Genomic DNA, 22,933 nt, shown 5'->3' with positions numbered 1-22,933 from the left:
ATGGTGCCCCAGACGAGGCACCTTCAATCACCCCAATCTGTATGCCCAGAGCCACTAGATTGTACCATAGCCACCCCTCCTCCACAGGAAGCTACCATCTATAGTGTAGGCCATCACACAGTTTGGTTGTTGTCGTTGTTGGACAAATTGTTTAACAATAGAGAGCTCCTGTGTAGAAGAGTGTAAAACCTGGCTGCCCTGAAGTCATTAGCAGGTTAAATCTCGGTGAGTGCAATGAAGAGATAGTCCCTAATTCATGACAGGTGTGACCCACAGAATGCATCCATTGGCCAGTTGTTAAGATGTTTGCTTCTGATCATCCTCAGGCAAACCAGCCTTGCTGCTTAGAGAACAACCCTAAAACACGGTTAGAATTCCTTAGAACGCATGATTCTAGTCTCCTCCGTGAAGTTAAAATGGCTACTAAGTAAGCCATGTGCTATTTAGATGACCTGCACTCAGAAGAGTTGGATATTTGTTCAAAAAAGAAGGAGTTGTTAAGACTTAGGTCAGGCCGTCTCTGCCCACCAGTTGTTCAGCCAGTTTGATTTTGGTTACTCAGATGTAAACAGTTCTCAACTGACCCTTCCTTTGGAATTAAGCCAGTTCCTCAACCTCCACTGAGAGACAGAGATAACAGTAACATGATTTCCCACCTTTCCGAAAGAGACAGGGAGGTCACAGGTATTTCCCAGAGGTCCCAGAAGATATTCTTACCACTGTTCCCAGTCTCTGATGCATGACACCTTTATCAGTGCCCATCCCACTGAAAGAGGGACCAGATCACTGCAGGAGTGCCCTGCCTCCTCTCTGCAACTCCATGAGATTAATGACAGCTGTCTTGCCTCTGCCTCTCAGCTAGACAGAACTGTAGCATGGGATGTTATGTCCATAGAAACGCTAGGTTAGAGTTCCCCTGCCTTGAATAGCATGAGTTTATAGCTAGGGACATTGAATATTTTGAGCCAGACAACTGTGATAACCATGTTGAGGATTACCTTAGTTTACTTGACCATAGTCTAATTGACTTGCCCCATGCAACCCAGAGGGAGAAAGTTAAATTTGTGTGGAAACCAGCTCTAAAGCTGTACGCAAGTTCATTCAAACACAACCTCCCAGGGTCAGAAATGACAACAGAGAGCTTTGTCAGGCCTTAAAAAAGAATTCTCTTCTACTGCCGATGAAGCCACAGCAATGGTTGCAGCCATCCAAGTTGAACATTCCCATCGTGAGCATCCCAGGGATTATTACATGCATTTGAGGCATGCTTACTTTCAAAGCAAGAATGCACCAGCCCTAAAAGACAACCCTATCTTTAATAATTTGTTTGTGAATAACCTTCATCCCTGTGTACGCACTCACATTGCAATTAGGGTGTGTCAAGAAAACATCCCAGTGAATGAGATAAGGAAGATGACACAGGTGATTTGGGAAACTGTTGTCACTCTTAAATCCAGTGGCAAGACACCTGAGCCTGTCTGCTGAAACACAGTAGTGTCTCAGAAATCTCCTGCCTCCCACAACGCCTTGCCAACAGACCAAAGGGGGACGACAAAAGGATGCATAGGGACAACAATCGTCCGCCAACTGCGTCGCGATAGGCATGCAGACAGAAGGAGCTGTCGAGGGCCATATGCAGAAATCTTGGCCCACAATTATGACCAGTCAGCAAACTGCTCAGATGATGACCACAGCTTCTCTGACCACAGTATAGTGCACAGTCATAATCCCTTAGACAGTGACAGTGCCTCAGAATTCCTTTCTGGACCCAGCTAGTGTTACAGCCCTGAGCCAAAGTTTGAGTAAAACTTAAACTCAAAGAGCCGCAGAGTTAGTTAATAATCATTCTTGATATTCATTAATTATTATTGATAGCCAAATTTAGCACAAAACTCCCTTTTAATGCCTCGTGTAATGCAGGCCTAAAAGAGCAAAGCTCATTTTATGGATCCTCTAATGTAGTGGTAACTTTGGGTCTGGCTTTGGATCCAACTGATCCAGTTTCTGCCAAGTGTTTCACAGTTTATATTAAAACATGCACTGCCCCTTCAGAAACCTTGTGTTTGGAAATGATTTGATGCTCAGACTCATACTTTCTGATTATTTCTAGGTTCTCATGAAATTTCTTTCAATGATCTTAGGCTTTTGGACGCCACTGTATAAGTATATGAGATTAGATTTAAAATATTAATTTAACTGCTTACTGTGGAGAAGAGTGGAGTGATAATCATTCTCGTGGTCCACACTGGACTAGTCTACATCACGTATCAGACAAAGTAATTTAAATAGGAACATAAAATGTGTCGGTGTTAAGTTCAACATGAGATGAGAGAGTGTTGCACCTACCTGGAGAAGCATGAACCTGTGAAAGAGACACTTGTTGTTAGATGGCTGTTATACTGCTGTTCTCCCTCTTGAGGTCAGATTATGTGTGTTTATTTGAATAATTAAAGAACATGTAATAACAGAAGAATAAGTTCTCACCCTTGGAAGCTCTGTAGCAAAACAAAACGAGTAGAGGAATAACAAGACCGATTCCACAAACCAGCCCAACAATCAACAGTACAGGAAATGAAGAGCTGTCAGGCCTGGACACCGCTGGAATAAATAGGAAAACAATATACATCCAAATTTCTCCTCAATACACAACAGGATGTTTAAAATAAAAACTCAAAGAAAGAGTAAATGTAATGAAATCACACCCTGTACAGTGATGTTGACTGCGTTGCTGAACTCTCCTGATCCAGACTCACACCAGTACACTGCATCACTGGTGCTGTCAGTGTTTATGTTGCATGTTGATCCAGTCATTGTTCCCCACCAGGTGGAGCAGGCTGACGAGTCGCTATCCTCAGTTGAAAATCTCTTCACTCTCCAGTCAGCAGAGTTTCCCTCACAGCTCAGTGAGACAGAGTCAGAGGTGAAGTGTTGAGCTCTGTCAGGACTCACTGTGAGAGATGCTGATGAGTGAATATCTGAAAAACAACATGTAATAAGAGGTCAAACAGAGCACAGAGGTCTTCAGATAGAAAATGCCTCAATTCAAATAGTCCTAACTTTGTTTTTATTGCAACAAAGTTCAGTATTTTGGTAAAATTCTGATTTCTAGTTTGACCTATTGCTACAATTTTGAGTACATTTTAAAATGATAGACAACCAAGTGACTTCAGCTGTTGTAAGCAGAAGAAGAGCTTAAGTATCAAGACTAGAAGTAGTTTTTGTAAATGAGAGCAGAGTTTTAGCCAAGATATCATATCTGTCTTTTTGTGTGTTATGTTAAAAAGTGAGGACAGTGAGAAATAAGTAAATTCCACCCAGTAAGGTGGAAAGCATGAAGTTTAGCTTGATGCTAGTGAGAGAGAGACAAGATCATAAGACCACAGTCAGTCAATTTTTTTAAAATACTGTTTGTTTCTCATCATTTAGAAACAAGATGAACAGAGCTGATATAACATCTGTTTCAAACTGACCTGCAGACCAGACATACTTAATGCCACTGTAATAAGTGGTATACTGCCGATCTTTTCTTTGAGCTCCACACAAATATCCTGCTGTGTGTGTCTGTCCATGAACAATGTAGGAATCCCGTTCAGTCCCACTGCTGCTGCCAGGTAGCTGCTCATATCTGTAGTGCATATTTATTGGATGAGGAAAAGTCTTAAACCAGGAGAACATCCATCCTACAGATGGATCTTTGACTCTGCAGTTCAGAGTTACTGAGGCTCCAGCACTCAGCCATGATGGAGACACAGTGATGACAGGCTGGGGATCTGTTGGAAAGTAATCTTTTAGATGAAAACATGTATTGATAGTGGATACATTCTGCACAATCAGTACATACTGAAGATTTACCTCAAACCTATCCATGAACAAAAACAGCTGTTTAATGAGCTGTATAATCTTCAATTTGAAAGAATTGTAATGTGACTTACAGTCCAATACTGTCAGTTTGATGGGATCACTCCAATCTGTTGAAGAATGCTGCGTATGTTTCTTTCTGCCCTTACACCTGTAGTCTCCACTGTGGGATTCAGTCACAGATGTAATACTGTGTTCATTTTGATCTGAAGGTTTTTCTGAGCTGGTTGTTCTCCATTCATACTCCCACTCAGTGTCTCCTCCATCTTTGATCTCACATCTGATAGTAATCCTCCCTCCAACATATACGTCAGACCAGTTTGGCTGCAGAGTCACAACAGCCTTGTTTGGACCTGTTCATGTTCCAGAATTCACAGAAAGGAAAAAAAAATGAAGAAATGTTAAATCTACACCAAACATACAATGTTTTTCAATGAATGATCAATGAATACAACATATATCGTCATTCTGTTTCCATACCAAAAGTCAAACTCACTTATTCTGTTGACAGTGACTGAATCACTGTACTCTGTGTAGTTAACTGGCTCTCCTCTTCCTCCTCTGCACCAGTAGACTCCTCCCTCTGAGACTCTGATTGGTCCAGCTGAGAGTTGAGAGGTCAGAGGTTCAGAGGTTTTCTCTCCTCTGTACCAGAAGTATTTCCAACCAGATGATGAAGTGTTCACAGAGTAGGTCAGGGTCACACTGCCCCCTACAGGAATGTCTCTGTCATCAGCCCTCAGTTCAGCCTTTGGTCTGTTTGCTGTTTGATTTAGAACAAAGACATAAACAAGGAAATTAGTGTCCCTGTGATTAAGTCCAGTTTATATAATGCAGCCCATACAGGTCAGTAAATTAATATTAACACTGAATTACTTCATAAATACTGCAGAGATATTAGTTTAAACTAGGGCTGTGAAAGTTAACGCGTTAATAACTCGTTAACGCAACATCCTCTTAACGCCGTTAATTCTTTTAACACACGATCAACGCTCGGTATCAAAAAAAAAAGAAATGTGCATTGTTTGATTTACGGCCATCAGTGGCATCTGTAGTCTTGATCCAGAGGGTGACAGAAGAATAAGAAAGGGAATCAGAAGAAGAAGAAGGAGCAGGATTGTCGGTTCGGGAAAAACACGGTGGACTGAAAAGTAAAAGTGAAAGTAAATGGAGAAAGGACTTATGAACGGCAAATTCACTTTCAAAACACTACCAGATGGTTCGGTCCATAGGACAAAAGTTATCTGCACGTACTGTCGACATGAGATGAGTTACCACTGAAGTACGTCGAGTCTCAAATATCATTTGCAAGCCAAACACATGGCAGATGGAGAGAGCGCCCCCCCTCGCCAAAAGCAGACATCACCATGTTTCGATCCCATCTAGGGTGAAGGGATATTTTTTGAGCCTTTTAATTTCCTGCATGATTTGAAGTGTTGAACATTTTCATAAAGCAAGCATATTGCCCTTTCTTATGTTATTAAAAGTATTAAGAACATGAACAAAAAATACATTACGGTACATTTAGAAATGAAAAACATTTTTTTCGATCAATCGCGAGTTATCTATGGACAAAATGGGATCAATCGCGATTAAAAAAAATTATCATTAGACAGCCCTAGTTTAAACTTGATCAAGGACGTCTCTTCACTACTCTTCACTTCTGAATGTTACATTTGTGAAGTCAAAACTTTGTTTAAGTGAAAACTCTCGCCAAAATGCAACCAGGGCATTTTTTTGTGATTGAATATGAGTCAAACCTTCATGTAAAAGCATAATTATAATGAAAGAGGCATTTTTAAGATTTACCGTATTTTCGTTTTCTGGTCAGACTCATTTTCAATGGGAGTGCTACGGGCACTTTTAAAATAGCATCAAAATCTAAATTTTTCAAACACTAAGAAGGCTCGACACAACGTGAAACTTTGCTCGTAGTATCACCAGGGTCTCTACACATGAACTTGAGCATTGAGAACATTGTTTGTGTACACAGAGTTTACTAAAAGAAAGTTTTTGAACTACTTACGTTAGCAGTAGCTTGTTCTGCTAAGGCTAATATTAACCATTATCTACAGATTTCTGTTAACAGGAAATAAAGGATCATAATTACACATATTATTATGGCATTAATAAGTGAGCATGACTTTAATGTCATGGCTGGTAAAGAGGGGCTAATTCTAATAATTTCATATACTCGTACTTCTAGTAGCTTGATCGAGAATAATATATCATAATTTGGAAATGTATTATACAGTCCTGAAGCCACGCCTCTTCTGATGGACCCCATGGGACATCATTTCGTAAAAACTTTGTATCTTAGCGGATAAAGAGAGACAAATTATTTATTGATCTGTTCACACTGTGTCATGAATCACACAGATGATATTTGTCAGTTCGTCATCAAACTAATGAAACATCAAACGGTGACAATACATCATTATAAAGATGTCACAGTGTCCTTAGTGACGTCGTCTCCTATCTTAAACATTGTAGAGCTGCTCATGTATATCAGCAGCTCACAGCACTGAGCCAGAACCAGAACTTCAGTTTGAGCAGATTTCTTGTGATGTTCATCTTGTTCACAACCTTCTCTGAGCCTAGTTGGCTCCATGTTGGTGTTGATGAGACGATGTAGACGAGGTTTGACTTTAATTACAACAAACTGAAACTGTGCGGGTGTCTTAACATTAACATGAGGAGCAGCTGGTAAACCTCACTGATGACTTTAAACTCCTGACACATTTCTTTCTGAGAGTTTTTAGTTACAGCTTTCAGTGTTGTTGGTTAACTCAGCCTCGTTGTGTTAAAGTGACATGACGGCCTTCACTGAAATGTTTAAAATAACCGAGAGCTTCTCAAATAATAAAATCAGAGTTTATGAACGGTGTGAATCCGCCTGTGTAGGCGCAGATCCTCAAATAGCAGAAAACAGACTGCACTTTGATTCAGATCATTTTTTTGTTGGTCCAAGTCTCTTTCTGCTGCCTCGGGACAGGTCAGTGTCTCCCCAGAGCCTGATGCCCTGGCCACTGTGGTGAAGGGTCAGAATCCCTGCCGTTTGCACAGTGGAAGGGCAGTTTGGAGAAGCAACAGCACACAACACGATACAATGAACGGCTACTCACCCGCTGCCAGACAGAAGAGAGTCACAGTTATCAAGAGGGGAGCCGTCCTGACTGACATCTTTCACTGGGCCAACCTGAAGCAGAAAACAGAACATGAATGCATCATTACTGAAGTAATTCACAGGCAGAGCCAGCCCGAACTATAGGCGAACTAAGCAGCTGCTTGGGCCCACTGGCCGCAAGGATGGATTACTGAATGAGCCTGAATCACCAAAGAGGTCAAGCAGCCCTGAAGCCCAAGTCTTTACGTGAAGTCACTCCCTCAAGAAGTAAAAAAGCAAAAGGCTATGAATCTGAACAAATTTGGGTATTGCCCTTCTCCAGCTGGCCATCCCAAAAAGGACCCAGAATACAGAAAATCACATCTACCAAATTTAACATTTTCTGGGGGAGGACCCCCAGACCCCATTTGCACCCACATTCTTACTAATAAGGTAGGGGGAGTCCTAACGCATCTGTGCCCAGGGGAACAGTAGTTCATAATCTGTCATTGTATTAATACAATTTATTCTAGTGTGACATTTATGACAATAATTGTCAAACACACACAGTGATGGTTGGGGAGCCCCAAATCAAATTCTGCTTAGTGCCCCCTGAAATGCTTGGGCCGGTTCTGTTCACAGGCCTCTGTCACAGGACCCCACAGATATTACCCACAATGCTTTTACATTCATTACTATAGAGCAGGGGTACTCAAATACAAATCTTAAAGGGCCACAAAGATTTTTTTCAATGACTCAAAGGTCCATGTATTGAGGTCGGTCAGGCCACATGCAATAATACTGTAATATTTAAAACAAAATGTCCTTTTCATTTTAAAAAACAAAATACAAACTAAAATAAAATGTCATTTCCATTTAAACATAAATTAAAATACATAGTTGAATATTTCCTCTTTTTGTTTGCCTTCAAACATTGTGTCCATCACTTCAATTTATTTGTGTTGTGCTTATCTCTGAATTTTGAGCTAATGTCTCTTAGAAATTCCTATACTTTGTCTCATAATGCTGTTTCAAATTGGAAATCTTCATCACAGCTTCCCCTGGCATATTGTAACGCCCCTTGTGGAGTTTGGCGCAATGACTCTTGGGTATTCTGTTGATGTTGGTGTAATTATGGTTCGTAAATGTGTTTGTGAATTCGATGATGTGTAAGACGGCTGTGGGTTAATTCACGTCATTTGTTCTGTGGTTAAATGGTGTTGAGTTTTAACAAGGATGATAAACATTTTGACACCGTGAGTGAAAGGGTGTTTGCCGGGAGAAAGACCTCGTCCATTACGCATGAACGGCGAATATAATCAAATACGAAGTTTAACAACGTGAAGTGAGAGGCACCTTTACCTTCACTATGTCAGGTGCATAGAGTTGGACCCGGTTGAAAGAGGCGTGAGGGCAGATATTAAGTATCACTGATTTGCCGATTTTCCCTGCCCTCTCGGTTATAGCATTTAACTTACAATACGCCATTTTCAGTTTCATACCACCGAGAAAATGTGAATACGCGAATTGCTCCGAAAACGAAAGTGAAAGTTAAAAAATTGAGCTTGCAGCAGTGAGTGACCCAGCTGTTTTATATATCGTTGGCATGGAGACAAGTCCCGGTGTACACGTGCTGACCCAACCAAAACACATAGTGAGGGAATAACAGTTCGGGGGCCACAAATAAGAGGCTGGTGGGCCGGATGCGGCCCGGGGGCCGCCTATTGAGGACCGCTGCTATAGAGTATCCGGGCCGGGGCCTCACACAGGAACTCAGTTTTTTAGTTTTTCCTTATGCAGAAGTTAAGTTGCCAAAACAATAACCTGAAATATAAAACACCTCTTCATGCTGAACTTCTGAACAGACGCAGAATATCTCCAAAGTCCTCAAAGTGACAACAACACTGTGTGTGTGAGCAGACGTTGACTCCCTGGTATTCTTGGCTTACATGTGTCCAGGCACTGTTGTTGTTAATAATTCACTCCACGTCCAGGTAATGTTGAAAAAATAAAGAAAACCTTTATTCCACAAGTGTCACTCAGCTATCCATAAAATTGGTCTTCTCGTAATAAAAACAGAACAGGAAAGGACACGGTATGAAAACCCGGTGTCTCCACTGCTAGTCTGAGGTCCACTGCTACACTCAGGTCAACAACCCCTCTGGAGCCCGAGTGTGAGGCTGCTGCCTCTAAAAGCTGCAGTACAGAGAGTATGGAACTGAAATCAAATAGCCTGTTATAGACAGAAAAGATTAACAAATATCCAACGTCAATTAAACTAATCATCAATGACATCAATGAAAAATATTTAAACTGCAAACTCAAAGTTATAGTACAAAATGTATATCTAAATAACAGAAGGACAACATTAGAAAATCAACAAACTCATTTTTGCCTCATGCACTGTTTATGAGCTGATCAACTTTAATGTTTAAGTCTCAAATTTACTGATGAAGTTCATGACGAAAAAACAAAAACCCCTCCTAATTTTCCTCATTCCTCTGTTTGCAGAAACGTGTTACACAGTAAAGTTCACCTGCAGGACGTCTTCTGTCGCAGGTTAAAACCGCTGCTGGAACTGATCTGGAGGCTGCAAATCTCCTCTGAGTCAGTCGAGAGTAAACTCACCACATCACAGACTTGTTAGTTTCACTTTTAGTGTCGCTCCTCAGTGATCGGACTGTGAACATGAAGCAGAGCCTCTTTACGTCTTATCTCTGGTCCTAAAGACTAAACTGTGCACATCAACACATCCTCTTTCATTCCTTCACATGGAACTCTTCAGTAACTGCGCAATCTCTGACAGGAACACTAAACATGTGGGCAGGAGATGAAGGATCACGTGACTCCAACTCCAATGACTCCAACTTTAACTTTTTTACTTGTTGTGGCCAACTTCATCTACTCGGTGCAAGAAGTGAGCGGCTGCGTGTGTGTGTGTGTGTGTGTGTGTGAAACCCATGGACTTGTTCCACGCATTAGAGTAAATTTAGTAGTAGCGGCAACTTCACCAGACTCCCTTACCAATCACGTGATTTTAAGAGTTGACGCGTCCTGAGGAGAAACTTTTCAAACTTTGTGAAACGGCTCCAACAAATTATAAATAAGTACTGCCTTCTTTCAAATTCTGCATTAGATACAAAACATTCAGATGTTTCTTTCTTTGTAAAAACTGTCAATTATTTGTGATTAAAGTGCATCTTGTCTGCTTCTGTGTCTGACGTGTTTCTTACCTCCCAACAGCTGATAAGAGCTGATTTCAACATTTCCAACAAGCGTATTCAAGAATATCACATATTGATGGTAAACATTGAAAACTAAACATATCCGGTAAACACGAACAGCCTGCTTCTTCGGAGAAAATAGACTCACCAGACTCCATTTAAAAAACCCTCAATTCTAAGAGTTGTTGCGTTAAAAGTAACTGTAAACATGTCATGAAGCTCTGTCTATAACACGACCTTAACTATCTAGGCCAACTTGTTAATTCGGCAAACATTATACTTAAAGACTTTCCTTTCTTTTTGTAGAAAACTCATTTGTTTTTTTCCAGTGAAATGACCTCATTGTGAAACACTACTTCCCGCACTGTGGGCAGATGTTACACATGTTAACGTGAACCTGGGCTGCTTTTACACAGTTAGAATTACACTGGAGCCCCCTGCTGACATTAATACATGACTGCAGCTGAGGAGGCTTCATTTTACTCTCATGTTATTAGATGTCTTCAGGAACGACAACAAGCAGACTCTCCTGAATAAAGTAGAAATCCTTTATCTTTAACACCAGCGTTAACAAATCACAGCTTTTCTAACACAAAAAAGTGAACATTACAAAATACCTGTAAAAAAATACAAAACAGAAACAGGATATAAAGGGGTTTCGTGTGTCATGTAATATATTTTTATATAAAAGGGATCATTTACAAAATGTTATTCATATTAAATACATGACAACATCACGTCCTGTGTGTCTGTAACATCATACAACAAGCAGGTCAGTTCAACTGAAGCTTCATGACATCCTGCTGGAGTACAGTAGATGAGAGATGAATCATGATGTCATATTTACCTATTAAATGAATACATCATGGAGAAAAAATATAAATATAACATTCTGTCTGGCCCCAAAAAAGTCCCACACTGTAATATTTGGTTGAACCACCTTTAGCTTTGATTACAGCCAGTTTCTCCGTGGCATCGTTCTGATCAGCTGATCAATGTCACAACATTTCTTTCCGTCCAGAGTTGCTTTAATTGTTCACCAACATCTTGTGTTGATGATGGGAGAGTCAAGCTGCTGTGTGAAGTCTCAACACATCCTGGAACACAGTGTGTCATCAGGGAAGAAAAAGAGCACTGATGGAAAAGCCTGCTCATTCAGTATATTCAGGTAGTCAGCTGACCTGACCAACTGAATCAACCCCAGATCATAACATGGCCCCAACAGGCAGCTACAGTAGACACTAAGCATGATGGGTACATCACTTCATCTGCCTCTCTGCTGACCCTGATGCTCCCATCACTGTGGAACAGGGTCAATCTGGACTCATCAGACCACATGACCCTCTTCCATCCACTCCAGAGTCCAATCTTTATGCTCCTGAGTTAATTTAAGCCTTTTGTTCCAGTTAGCCTCACTGATAAGTGATTTCTTAAGACTACACAGATGTTTAGATCCAGTCCCTTGAGTTCTCTTCACATTTTGTGTGGAAATGTTCTTACTTTCATTATCAAACAAAGCTGTGATCTCTGGTAACGATCATTCAAGATAGTTTTCCGACCACATTTCTTCCTGGAAGTTGATGGTTCTACACTGTTCTTCCAGATTTTAATAATGCATTGGATGGTTCTTGACCCAATTTTAGTGATTTCAGTAATCTTATTAGATGTTTTCTTTGTTTGATGCATCCCAATAATCAGAGGAAATGTCTTCACACATGGTTGTTTAAGAAATGAAAATCTATTCACTGCATCAGTTAGTTAAATAACTTGTTGCCATGTGAAACATATACTCCCTGCAGTAATTATCCAATGGATGATTCTGACCTATTTGCTTAGTTAACTCCAGGTGGTGGCGTTTCTTTTGACCAGACAGTTTATAAATGTAACATATATACAGTTGTTACATAAACATGGTATTCTAGATCAACATGTTTCTCACAGAGCAGTTTTTAGATCTGAAGGTGAAGAACAACGTTTCCTCCATCAACTCCATCATTGTTCATCTCCTCTGACTCTTATATCAGGACACTTACTGAACAACATGAAGGCAGGATGTCTCATTTACAGATCAACTGATCAAACTGTTTCCTCCCGTAATGCTGAGCTGTAACTAAATCCTCTTCTGGACTTCTGTTTCTAAAATGGATGGTAAATAAATAAAAATGTAACAAAAAGCAACACAACAACCACTGTTGGTGTCAGTCCCTGTACACAGTAGAGGCTGATCCTTCCTCGACTTGCTGTCTTGGATCTCTCAGGTTTGGGTCGATCCCTCGCTGCTATAAAGAGACCAAACAACAGAACAGCTTGATTGTGGATTGTGGTCGTCCTCAATACTTTTCTTCAGGTTCTTATCGATCCAAAAAAGCTGCTGAATTGAACCTGTTAATAAAGTTCTAGTGACTTCTACTCAACCAACTTACCAGAGACGTTGAGCCAAGAATCACCAAAGTCCACACCATAGTTTGTCTTCACGTCACACAGGTACTGTCCTGAATCCTCAGTCCTGAGTCTGGACACATGAAGTCTGAGTCGTCCGTCTCTGAGGACGTCTTCGTCCCACTGGACTCGTCCTACAAACTGTTGATCCCGAGACTCTGGGATCACAACACCTCCACGTAGTTCAAACAGGACTGAAACTTTGTGATCAGTTTTCATCTCACAGAATATATAAAGTGAGTTTGGGGAAGTGTCAGCTGTGGTTGTGAACGTCCATTCCAGTGTGATGTTGTGGTTCTCCTCTGCCTGATAGGAGGTCTGTGTCACATTCACTACAAATGTTCCTGTTAAGGAGACAGAGAGGGAAAGTGAGGAGCAGACACACTGACAGCTTTAACATGGCAGCCTTTAAACTCCATCTCCATGTTTGTGTGGACAGTTTAGTGACGTCTCAGAGCTGCAGAGGCTCATCAACATCAGCTGTTTGCTCACATGTGGGCTACTTTAACTGCTTCATTGAATCACAGTGTCAGAAAGTGAAGCTGTAAACTGACCACAGACACAGTTGAGGCTGATGAGCAGCAGGATCCTGCAGATCATCTTCTCCCTGTGAGAGGAGACAGAGGTGAAGAGTCATGTGATCACAGTTCAGTCCTCACATGTACCACAACCAACATCTACAGTCTGTCTTTAGTCTTCTAAACACTCCTTTGTCTTCATCATCCTCATCATCACACAAGGACTTCCTGACTGGACACAGTCTGGATGCTATAGCTAAGCTGCTGTGTTGTTCTTCTGACACAAGATGGCGCCAGTGGTTACAGTGTCCACCATCAGCAGGAAACATGAGAACATGTGGATTCAGCTGCAGACAACAACATGTAGCTGCCACATGAAACACTGCAGAACCAGTGCTGCTCATACACACACATGGTAGTTGTGTATCTTATTATGTACAGATAGTGAACATGTTAGTTGAGTAGCTAAAGGAAGCACTTACTTGTTCTTGTGGCTGCTGAATGTGTATCCTCTCGGTCATTTACTCTTTAGATACTGAATGTTAAATCCTGAGCATCAAACTAGCTGGATAAAGAAGCACATTTTAAAAAACTTGAGCCAGACTTTAATCTGTTTTCGGATCTGCGTCGACGGTGAATCGATGTGCGTCTCTCCCAGAAACACAAAAACACAAACTAGATCACACAACATGTTTAGTTACGTGTTTGTATGGGAGCGAGCTGTCCCACGTTGTGTCGCCTGAAGTATTTAACTCTGATCTGGACGGAAGAACTGCTTCTCTTTACAGCAACATGGGTCTGAAGTGAGGAGGGGGAGATGTTGTTACAACATGTTATCATGAGGCCACAGGAGGAGTTGTTATCTCTTGTTGCGTCAGCTCAACTCTGCTGCGATGTTCGTTTTGGTGAAAGTGAAAGTAAAGTTGGATCAGCCATAGTGGCTGTTTAACACACAGAAACCTGTTTTCCACAAGTGAATAAAGAAGCTGTTCTCAGAGGGAAAAAAATAACACAGTTTGAAGAAGCACGGAATCCTTTTTAGTTAAATGTTCTATGTAATTCATCACAGACAGTTCCACTAACCCACCGCACAGCTGTCTGGTTACTGATATCCCCAGACTCCCTTAAAAAATCACGTGATTTAAAGAGTTGTCGCTTTGGGAGGAACTTAACAAATTTTGTGAAACTACTCCGACACGTTGTAAGTCATTGATGCTTTCTTGTAAAAGCTACTACAACTACTCCTGTCAGTGTTCATGACACATCATGACAGAGAGATCAATAAATCCTGTTGGAGTCCAGACAATGATCAGAATATTACTACAACTACTAATAATGATAATAATAATAATAATAATAGTGTACAGTGTGTTTTTCAACCAATATTAAAACCAATGGACTGAGGAAAATAAAAACAAGTGTACCGTACTAAAAACAAGAAATGACATCAAGAAGAAGTCATTATAACACATCCAGGAAACATAAAACCATTACATCTAATCCTATCGTAAACTCACTAACATTTCATTGTGTTCATTTGTGTGTTGTTGTTGTTTGATTACACTGTGTATACTGTATATCCTGCATGTGTGCTTCATACTCTCTAAACTGCCCTTAGCAGAACGTAGTTTATTCAAGTGTACTACAAGTATACTTATTTTATACTAAAACTGAGGCAGTATACTTGAAGTGTACTTTTTATATAATATATTTTATATACTCAACAAAAGTATAGTGAAGTATACTTGGCTTATACTGAAAAGTATAAAGAATAGTCTAAACTAAGTAGATTAATACTTAGACTTATACTTTAATACTAAAGCTTATACTTGTACTTTAGTATACTATAACGCCCCTTGTGGACTGTGGCACAAAGACTCTTGGGTATTCTGTTGTTGTTGGTGTAATTATGGCTCATGACTGTGGTTGTGAATAAGATGATGTGTAAGATGGTTAATTCACATCCTTGTTTTGTGGTTAAATTGTGTCGAGTTAACAAAGATGATAAAAATGTTGGCACCGTGAGTGAAGGTGTGTTTTCTGGGAGAGACGTCCCATCTGTTAAACTGTTGGTATGTGTGTTATTGAATGGTGAATCACTGGCTGTAACTTGCCAAATTATGACTATTAACACTTAGTATATCTTGATCTAAGTACAGATTAAGGTCATTGACATGTGCTTACATTTAAATTAACAGAATAAAAATGTCTTTCACTACACACATTTGCATTGAGGTGTTACCTCTGTTTTAAACTTACATGTTAATAAACTAAAATGTGGACTAAAAGTATATACTTAGTACACTAGTAGTATATAGATGAGTGTACTTGTTGTGTACTTGAAAGTGTACTTATGTAAACTTAAAACGACCTTATAAAGTATACTTAAAGTATACTTTTATGAACTTAAAATGTTCCGATTTAGTCAGAAGAAGTATTAAATTAGTATACTTTCTAGTACGCTACAAGTACATGGTCCATAGTATACTTGCTATACTTATACTTATACTCTGGCATACTTAATAAAATGAACTTCAAGTATACTACTTTTTGCTAAGGGTGGATTTAATATAAAATAAACTCAGAACTTTTATTTGGTGTTGAGTTCATATAATATGAAACATTTCTACATTAAAATGTCTAAAATTACCTTTTTCATATACTTTGTTGAGTTTTGAGCTAAAATTATCTTAAATGTTCCAAACAATGTTCAAACCCTTTATTCTCCAGACTTTTATTTTGAAATGGACTGATGGCAGCCACTGTCCAGATAGTCCCACTCGGCCTTTTGCACATGCAACCAGTGCAGTGATGCCTGCTGAGCTTGGGTTGAGCCCCCAGACTCCCCCATAGACCAAACTTTGGGCAACACAGCGACTTTGTGCGGCACTCCGCTGATGGAGGAGGCCCTCAGCTAGGAGAGTGGAGGCTCCATCCAGAGGTTGTTGCTCAGATCTGGCACGCTTTGGGAAGGCAGCAGCCGACCTGTTTGCCTGCAGGGAGACGGCTCATGTCCACTGTTCTTCTCCCTGGGGAGGGACAACCAACCACTAGGCACAGACCACTGGCTCACCAGTTGCCTCAAGGCCTGCTGTATGCCTTTCCCCCTTTCAGCCTTCTCCACCCCCTCTTATAGATGATCCGTCTCGAGAATGCGGCGATGATCCTGGTGGCTCCAAATTGGACATCAAGTGGACCCCCTCATTTCCACATCACAGTATATCCTGCACTTGCTGCAAGAGCAGCTGGACCAGGGGAAATCCGCCGCCACCCTCAGAGGGATGGTAGCTGCAATTAAGGCTTCATGAGTCGGGAACCATAGCCTGTCGGGACGCTGCTGTACCCGCTGCTGTACCCTCATGTCACAACTCTTGAAAGGCGCCCATCGACAAACTGTGCGAATTAAGTCACCAATGGTGCCCCCATGGGACTTAGCAAGAGTGCTGGGGGCACTCCAGCATGGTGGAGAGATAGCCTCTTCCCTCAGAGAACAAAGGTTACACCAGTAACCAAACGTTATACTCCTTTTGTTCCCTCTAAATCTATGAGGAACACTGCTGACAGCTTATTGATGGAACAAGTTTGTTGATGCAGAAAATGGTCAACCACCTTTTAAAAGTAATTTATATATAAAAACATGAAATATAGAGAATATCAAACATTTTTAAAATGACACAAAAAGCTTGTATGTTAACAGGATTTTTTTTTTCACATAAAGTAAATCAAAAGTTATAAATGTTCAACTCTTTTTAATCAGAAGCTACAAAAGAAGCTGACTTTAAAGTGGCACTATCACCTCATACCGAGTGTCCACACATAATATTTGTTCTCTGCAACAATAAACAACAACAAAGGTGTCAGAACATACCGGATGTAAACAACTAAACATTTTATGATTATGTGTGATGATCTAAATTCTTAATACCAAATACGACAGAAGATTAAACCATATGATACAGTTATTTTAAATGAGCTGCTGTTAGATTAACTTTACAAAATGCTGTGAGTTATTTGTTCAGCACAGCTGCACACAGTGATCACAGAGAAGCTGTCAAAGTACAGATGGAGTTTTTCATGTAGTCTTCCGTTCTGTTGGTTTAGTTGATGCAGATTTCTTTATTGAGCTGAAAGAAACAGAAAGTCAACAAAAAGACTTCACGTCAACATGTTTTATCATATTTCACTGTCACTCTCCATATATGTGTGTGTCTTTGAATAATTGAAGAACATGTAATAACAGAAGAAGAAGGTCTCACCCTTGGACGCTTTGTAGCAAAACAAAACGAGCGGAGGAATAACAAGAACGATTCCACAAACCAGCCCAACAATCAACAGTACAGGAAATGAAGAGCTGTCAGGCCTGGACACCGCTGGAATAACTAGGAAAACAACATTCATCTAAATTTATTTCTCAGTCAAAAAAAGTTTACAAGAAAATGCAGCAATTGTTTTAATCCTACTCACCCTGAACTGACATCCAGCTCTGTGCTGACTCTCGTCCTGAGTGTTGACACTTGTAGAATCCTTCATCTGACTTTGACACTGCAGAGATATTTAACTCCCATCTGCTGTCATTTTGAATGACTTTCTCATTGTGATAGAAAAACACAATGGAGTCAAATGTTTGACTTCTTGATATGCAGCTCAGACTAACAGAATGTCCTTCAGTCACAGGACGGGCAGGGCTCAGCAGGATCATATCTCCATCTGTTAAAAAGTCAAAGAATACGAGGATTCAGTCAGAGATCAGCTGGTTGAGGAACTTGAGAATGAGCTGATGTCGAGAGATGAGAAAAGACATACTGGGTTTTTTTCCTTGACATTGTTGTCACTGATTTAACAGTGATCATAAAATCTGACGTTTCATCTTCATACACCTTGTGTGTCTGATGTTCAAGAACTCTTTTAGTTGGCTGAATCTGTAAACTCACAGCTAAATATCACTAAATCCTTCACACTTGACTTTAAATGGTGATCATGGACCTAAAAACTGAAGAACAGATCAGCCACAAATCTATATTCTATATTTATACATGGTTAAAATCACAGAGTGATTAAATACTCAACTATGTTTATCAAGTGAAAACCATTAATTACTGGAGAGATGATGAAGCAGAGTGTTGGGCAGAACTCTTAACATGTCAGTGTGCTGTCCTCCTCAACACACAACGGGATGTTTGAAGTAATAAGTCAAAGAAAAACACAATGTAATGAAATCATACCCTGTACAGTGATGTTGACTGCGTTGGTGGACTCTCCTGATCCAGACTCACACCAGTACACTGCATCACTGGGCCAGTCAGTGTTTATGTTGCATGTTGATCCATTCATTGTCCCCCAGGTGGAGCAGTCGAACAGGTATCTCTCCTCAGGTGATGATCTTATCACTGTCCACTCAGTAGAGTTTCCCTCACAGCTCAGTGAGACAGAGTCAGAGGTGAAGTGTTGAGCTCTGTCAGGACTTTCTGTGAGAGATGCTGATGAGTGAATATCTGAAAAACAACATGTGATAAGAGGTCAAACAGAGCACAGAGATCTTCAGATAGAAAATGCCTCCATTCAAATAGTCCTTAGCTTTCTTTTTATTGCAACAAAGTTCAGTATTTTGGTAAAATTCTGATTTCTACTTTGACGTCTTGCTACAATTTTGAGAACATTTTGGATGATAGTCAACCAAGTGACTCCAGCTGCTGTAAGCAGAAGAAGAGCTTAAGTATCCAGACTAAAAGTACTTTTTGTAAATGAAAGCAGAGTTTTAGCCAAGATATCATATCTGTCTTTTTGAGTGTTGTGTTAAAGAGTGAGGACAGAAGGAAACAAGTAAATTCCACCCAGTAAGTTTAACTTGATGTTAGTGAGAGAGAAAAGATCATTAGACCAGTAAATTTTTCAAGTTACTGTTTGTTTGTTTTTATTTAGAAACAAGATGATATAACATCTGTTTCTTAAGAGATAGAAACAAACCTGAAGTCCAGACATACATAGAGTAACTGGTATAAGATTGATATTCTGGATCTCCTCTTCCTGCTCTGCACTGATATTCTGCTGTGTGTGTTTGTCCATGAACAATGTAGGAATCCTGTTCAGTCCCACTGCTGCTGCCAGGTAGCTGCTCATAGCTGTAGTAGAAGTTGCCTGATAGACGAGGAACCCTTTTATACCAGTAGAACCTCCATCCTGCAGATGGATCTTTAACTCTGCAGTTCAGAGTTACTGATGCTCCAGCACTCAGCCATGATGAAGACACAGTGAGGACAGGCTGGGGTCCTGTTGGAAAATGTTTTAATGAAAACATGTATCGATAGTGGATCAGATACATTCTGCACAATCAGTACATACTGAAGATTTACTTTAAAAATATACATGAACAAAAACAAACTTGTAATGAGCTGTATAATCTTCACTTTGAAAGAAATGTGATGTGACTTACTGTCTGATACTGTCAGTTTGATGGGATCACTCCAATCTGTTGAAGAATGCTGCGTATGTGTCTTTCTGCCCTTACACCTGTAATCTCCACTGTGGGATCCAGTCACAGATGTAATATTGTGTTCATTTTGATCTGAAGGTTTTTCTGAGCTGGTTGTTCTCCATTCATACTCCCACTCAGTGTCTCCTCCATCTTTGATCTCACATCTGAGAGTGATCCTCTCTCCTCTGTATACTTCAGTCCAGTTTGGCTGCAGAGTCACAACAGCCTTGTTTGGACCTGGTCATGTTCAAGAATTTCCAGAAAGGAAACAAAAGTGTACAGAAGCCCAGAGGGACAAGTGAGAATTCTTTTTTATTCTTAATTACATTTTCAAAGTTATACATTTTTATTCTAATTTTTTTCATGCGTGTAAGACTGCAAAAATATTCATGATAGAAATTTAGCGTTTCTTTCTGTAATCATCATTTTGACCACCAGAGGCAGAAGTGCACCACTAATCATGTCCTGAATCACACATCATATATACACAGTGCAAAGCATGTTTACAGCAACATGGCTTATAAATAAGTTATACTGTTGCTGCTGAACTCAGTGACAATAACTTTACAGAGCTGCTGGATATAGTTAAGAGTGATTTTATTACTTATACATAGAGAATATAGAGAAATAAAGTTAAAGACGTAGAGAAATTATGCCAACGAGCAGTGAAACTGTTCTGGCGGTTTGTAGTTTATGATTACTTTGATTATATCAGAGACTTTAGATTGGTAATAATTTGTCATGATTTTTTTGTGAAGCATTTGACAACTTGTGACTGTTGCAGCTCCCAGAGGTCATAACGAGAAACACAGCATGTGGCAGCAAACACACCACGTCACCGCCCACAATGACTGAGTGAGTGACAGACTGTTGTAAGGGACTGTATCACACAACTATACACAGTGTTGGCTCATAAAGAAGACTAAAAACTAAAGTATCTTTACAGCCACTAAACTTATTCCAGTGTGAAGTCAGTGGCATCATGCAGAGCTGCACTTTCCGAATAGCTTCCCTGAACAACTGAGCACTAATCCAGTCATTTCATGATGTGCACTGAGTAAAACCAAACATATATGGAAAAACACAGCTGCTAAAACAAGTGATCAAGAGTGATGCAGCAGGTGACATACAGGACAAACATAATCAGTAAATATAGAAAAGATAAGTAGTCACCTTCAGCATGTCCGTACAGGAGTGTATTCAGCCCTAAAATAAAGATTACAACTTCATTAGACCAGAAACGTGTAAGGTATATGGATGGCAACACATTCTGATTTTTGAGTTAACTTAGTTTAGATTTAACGATGACTAATTGTTTTTCCTTATGTGAGTGAAGGAATGTAGACAGAGTGGGGCTCACAGCTCCAAGGGTCCCGGAGTTGTTCTTCAGCTGGGGGTGTGTTAAAGGTTAGCAGACCATAAAGTACGAAACTGAGTTTGGCCCCCACGCCATATGGTGGGAGATGCCTAAATGTTTATGTTCCTGTAGAAGGACATTTTGGGGAAAAGACCTACGGTTGACCGCAGCCAAGTTAGATGAGTTAGGGGAGATGAGCAGGGAGATAGGTCAACTCCTCCTTTAGTCTTTTGGATAATTTACCAAAGTGACCAATTAGGAGAAGTGGGTGTGTACTGGAGAAGGGACTCTAAAAAAGGCCCCCACAGGAAGAACAGGGGTGGTGGCACTTGGTAGATGTCCTACGATCGAAGGATTAATAGAATTTCTGATAGTGCAGAGGGCGAAGCATTTTGACCTTGCTTTTGCCATAGATTTGAGAACATCAGAATGTGGCCTATTCTGATTCGGACGCTGGCTTGAGATCTGTTTCAATAAAGATTGCTCTATCATTCCACCCAGCCTTGCCTCCGCAGAATTCTTGTATTATCAAAGTACACGCCGACACTTTTTGATGAAGAGAGCCCAGATATTACACGTGTGCACAAACTAGTGCGTAAGTAGCCAGTTGAGTAATAAACTTAACATAATCCTCCAATCTGAACCAAGACAATCAGCAACAATGGTCGTGTCTACACAACTAATACACTGAAATAAATACTGACAATCACATAGAAAGTCAAAGATGTACTCACAGAATAACCCGAGCACACCGAGCAGAGCGTGACCCATCTTTACATCCAGCACCGACACTGTCACTCTGGTTCTGATCAAACTTCTTATTTTGTATTAATTAATATGCAGCAGAGAAAAAAGAGAGATTACTTTTCTTAGAAATGTGAGAGCAGAGATTTTTCCATCAGCTTATTCTTCAGAATGTCTGTCTGACTCTGTTCTTGCTTCACTTCAACACGAAGCTCAAACCACTCAGTGGTTCTGACCGCAGCAGATTTTGACAAGATTACATTTCCTGTCCACTATGAATAAATTATGAGCTCATCTCCCTCATAAAGGTTTGTTCCTCATCTTTATCTCGTATACAACAAACATAAAAACATTGGATTCAATCATATCACATCACAATAACATTTTGTCAGCTAATCTGTGCATGTTATGCCAACAAACGGTTCTTCTAGTGAATAATGAGAGACAAAGAAACAGAGGGGAGCTGTGAAAGAAGGCTTTCTGCTCTCTTCATGCTCACTTCTGTTCATAAAAACTGTTTTTATCTGAGCTCAGTCCCTTCCTGTGGGTGCAATAGCTACTGCTGGTCTCTAAAACGTGAAATGAAAAAGTGGCATTAACAGTAATTATTGCACATACATGAAACATGATATTAATCACATCAGACCATATACTAACAATTTATTGTAGATATGTTTGTGCATCCACACTGCTTATGTTTTGTTGTGGGCCTGTGTTATATATACGCCATGTCACCCATACAATCTTCTTTAAAATACTACATAAGCAAATACTCACCAGAGTAAAACCGCTGTTTTCTTTTTTGACTTCAGAAAATAAAGAATTTCTTAATTTTAATCGGTGTTTTATTCAGTTAAAGAATTACATTTAACCCTCCTATGATGTTCGGGTCAAATCTGACCGATTTACAACTTCATAAGATCCTAAACATTTTATTTTTCTTCTGATTGTCTCGAGGCTTTATGATATCCTCCACACTAGGCATTTGAACATATAAAATTTCTGATCAGCACTTTCAACGAATTTTGAGTCATCTAATCAATTTTGTAACACCTGTGGTGTTCCCGGTCAAAATTGACCGGCATATGAAATGAATGGGTAATACTAGATTATGTTAATTCCTTAGATGGAAAACATCCCCATGTACACACACACTTCTACATCCACAACCACAAACATCGTCCCACCCTCACATACACACCCACACACGCACAT

General features: G+C 40.1%; 2 protein-coding genes and 1 long non-coding RNA gene across 3 annotated transcripts in view; 1 reads left to right on the top strand and 2 right to left on the bottom strand.

Moving 5' to 3' along the window:
* The window catches only part of LOC115588980 (uncharacterized), a 654,211-nt gene that overhangs the window by 214,079 nt on the left and 417,199 nt on the right, over positions 1–22,933 (top strand). The window lies entirely within an intron of this gene.
* On the bottom strand, positions 16,752–17,481 carry LOC115589010 (uncharacterized). Its single transcript, XR_003985457.1, has 2 exons — positions 17,402–17,481; positions 16,752–17,269 (listed from the first exon to the last, which is right to left on the bottom strand). It is a non-coding gene; the product is annotated as an uncharacterized LOC115589010 (long non-coding RNA).
* Positions 17,689–21,790, bottom strand: LOC115588981 (putative high affinity immunoglobulin gamma Fc receptor IC). Its single transcript, XM_030429653.1, has 6 exons — positions 21,709–21,790; positions 20,791–20,823; positions 19,576–19,854; positions 19,127–19,412; positions 18,368–18,637; positions 17,689–17,852 (listed from the first exon to the last, which is right to left on the bottom strand). Exons 1-5 carry the CDS (start codon positions 21,743–21,745, stop codon positions 18,601–18,603), a joined length of 672 nt encoding a protein of 223 aa, XP_030285513.1. The 5' UTR covers positions 21,746–21,790; the 3' UTR covers positions 17,689–17,852; positions 18,368–18,600.

Source organism: Sparus aurata, chromosome 10 (genome assembly GCF_900880675.1).
Source record: "Sparus aurata chromosome 10, fSpaAur1.1, whole genome shotgun sequence".
Classification (NCBI taxonomy): domain Eukaryota; kingdom Metazoa; phylum Chordata; class Actinopteri; order Spariformes; family Sparidae; genus Sparus; species Sparus aurata.
Note: the sequence above shows the minus strand (reverse complement) of the source record. Positions and strands in the feature narration are given on the sequence as shown.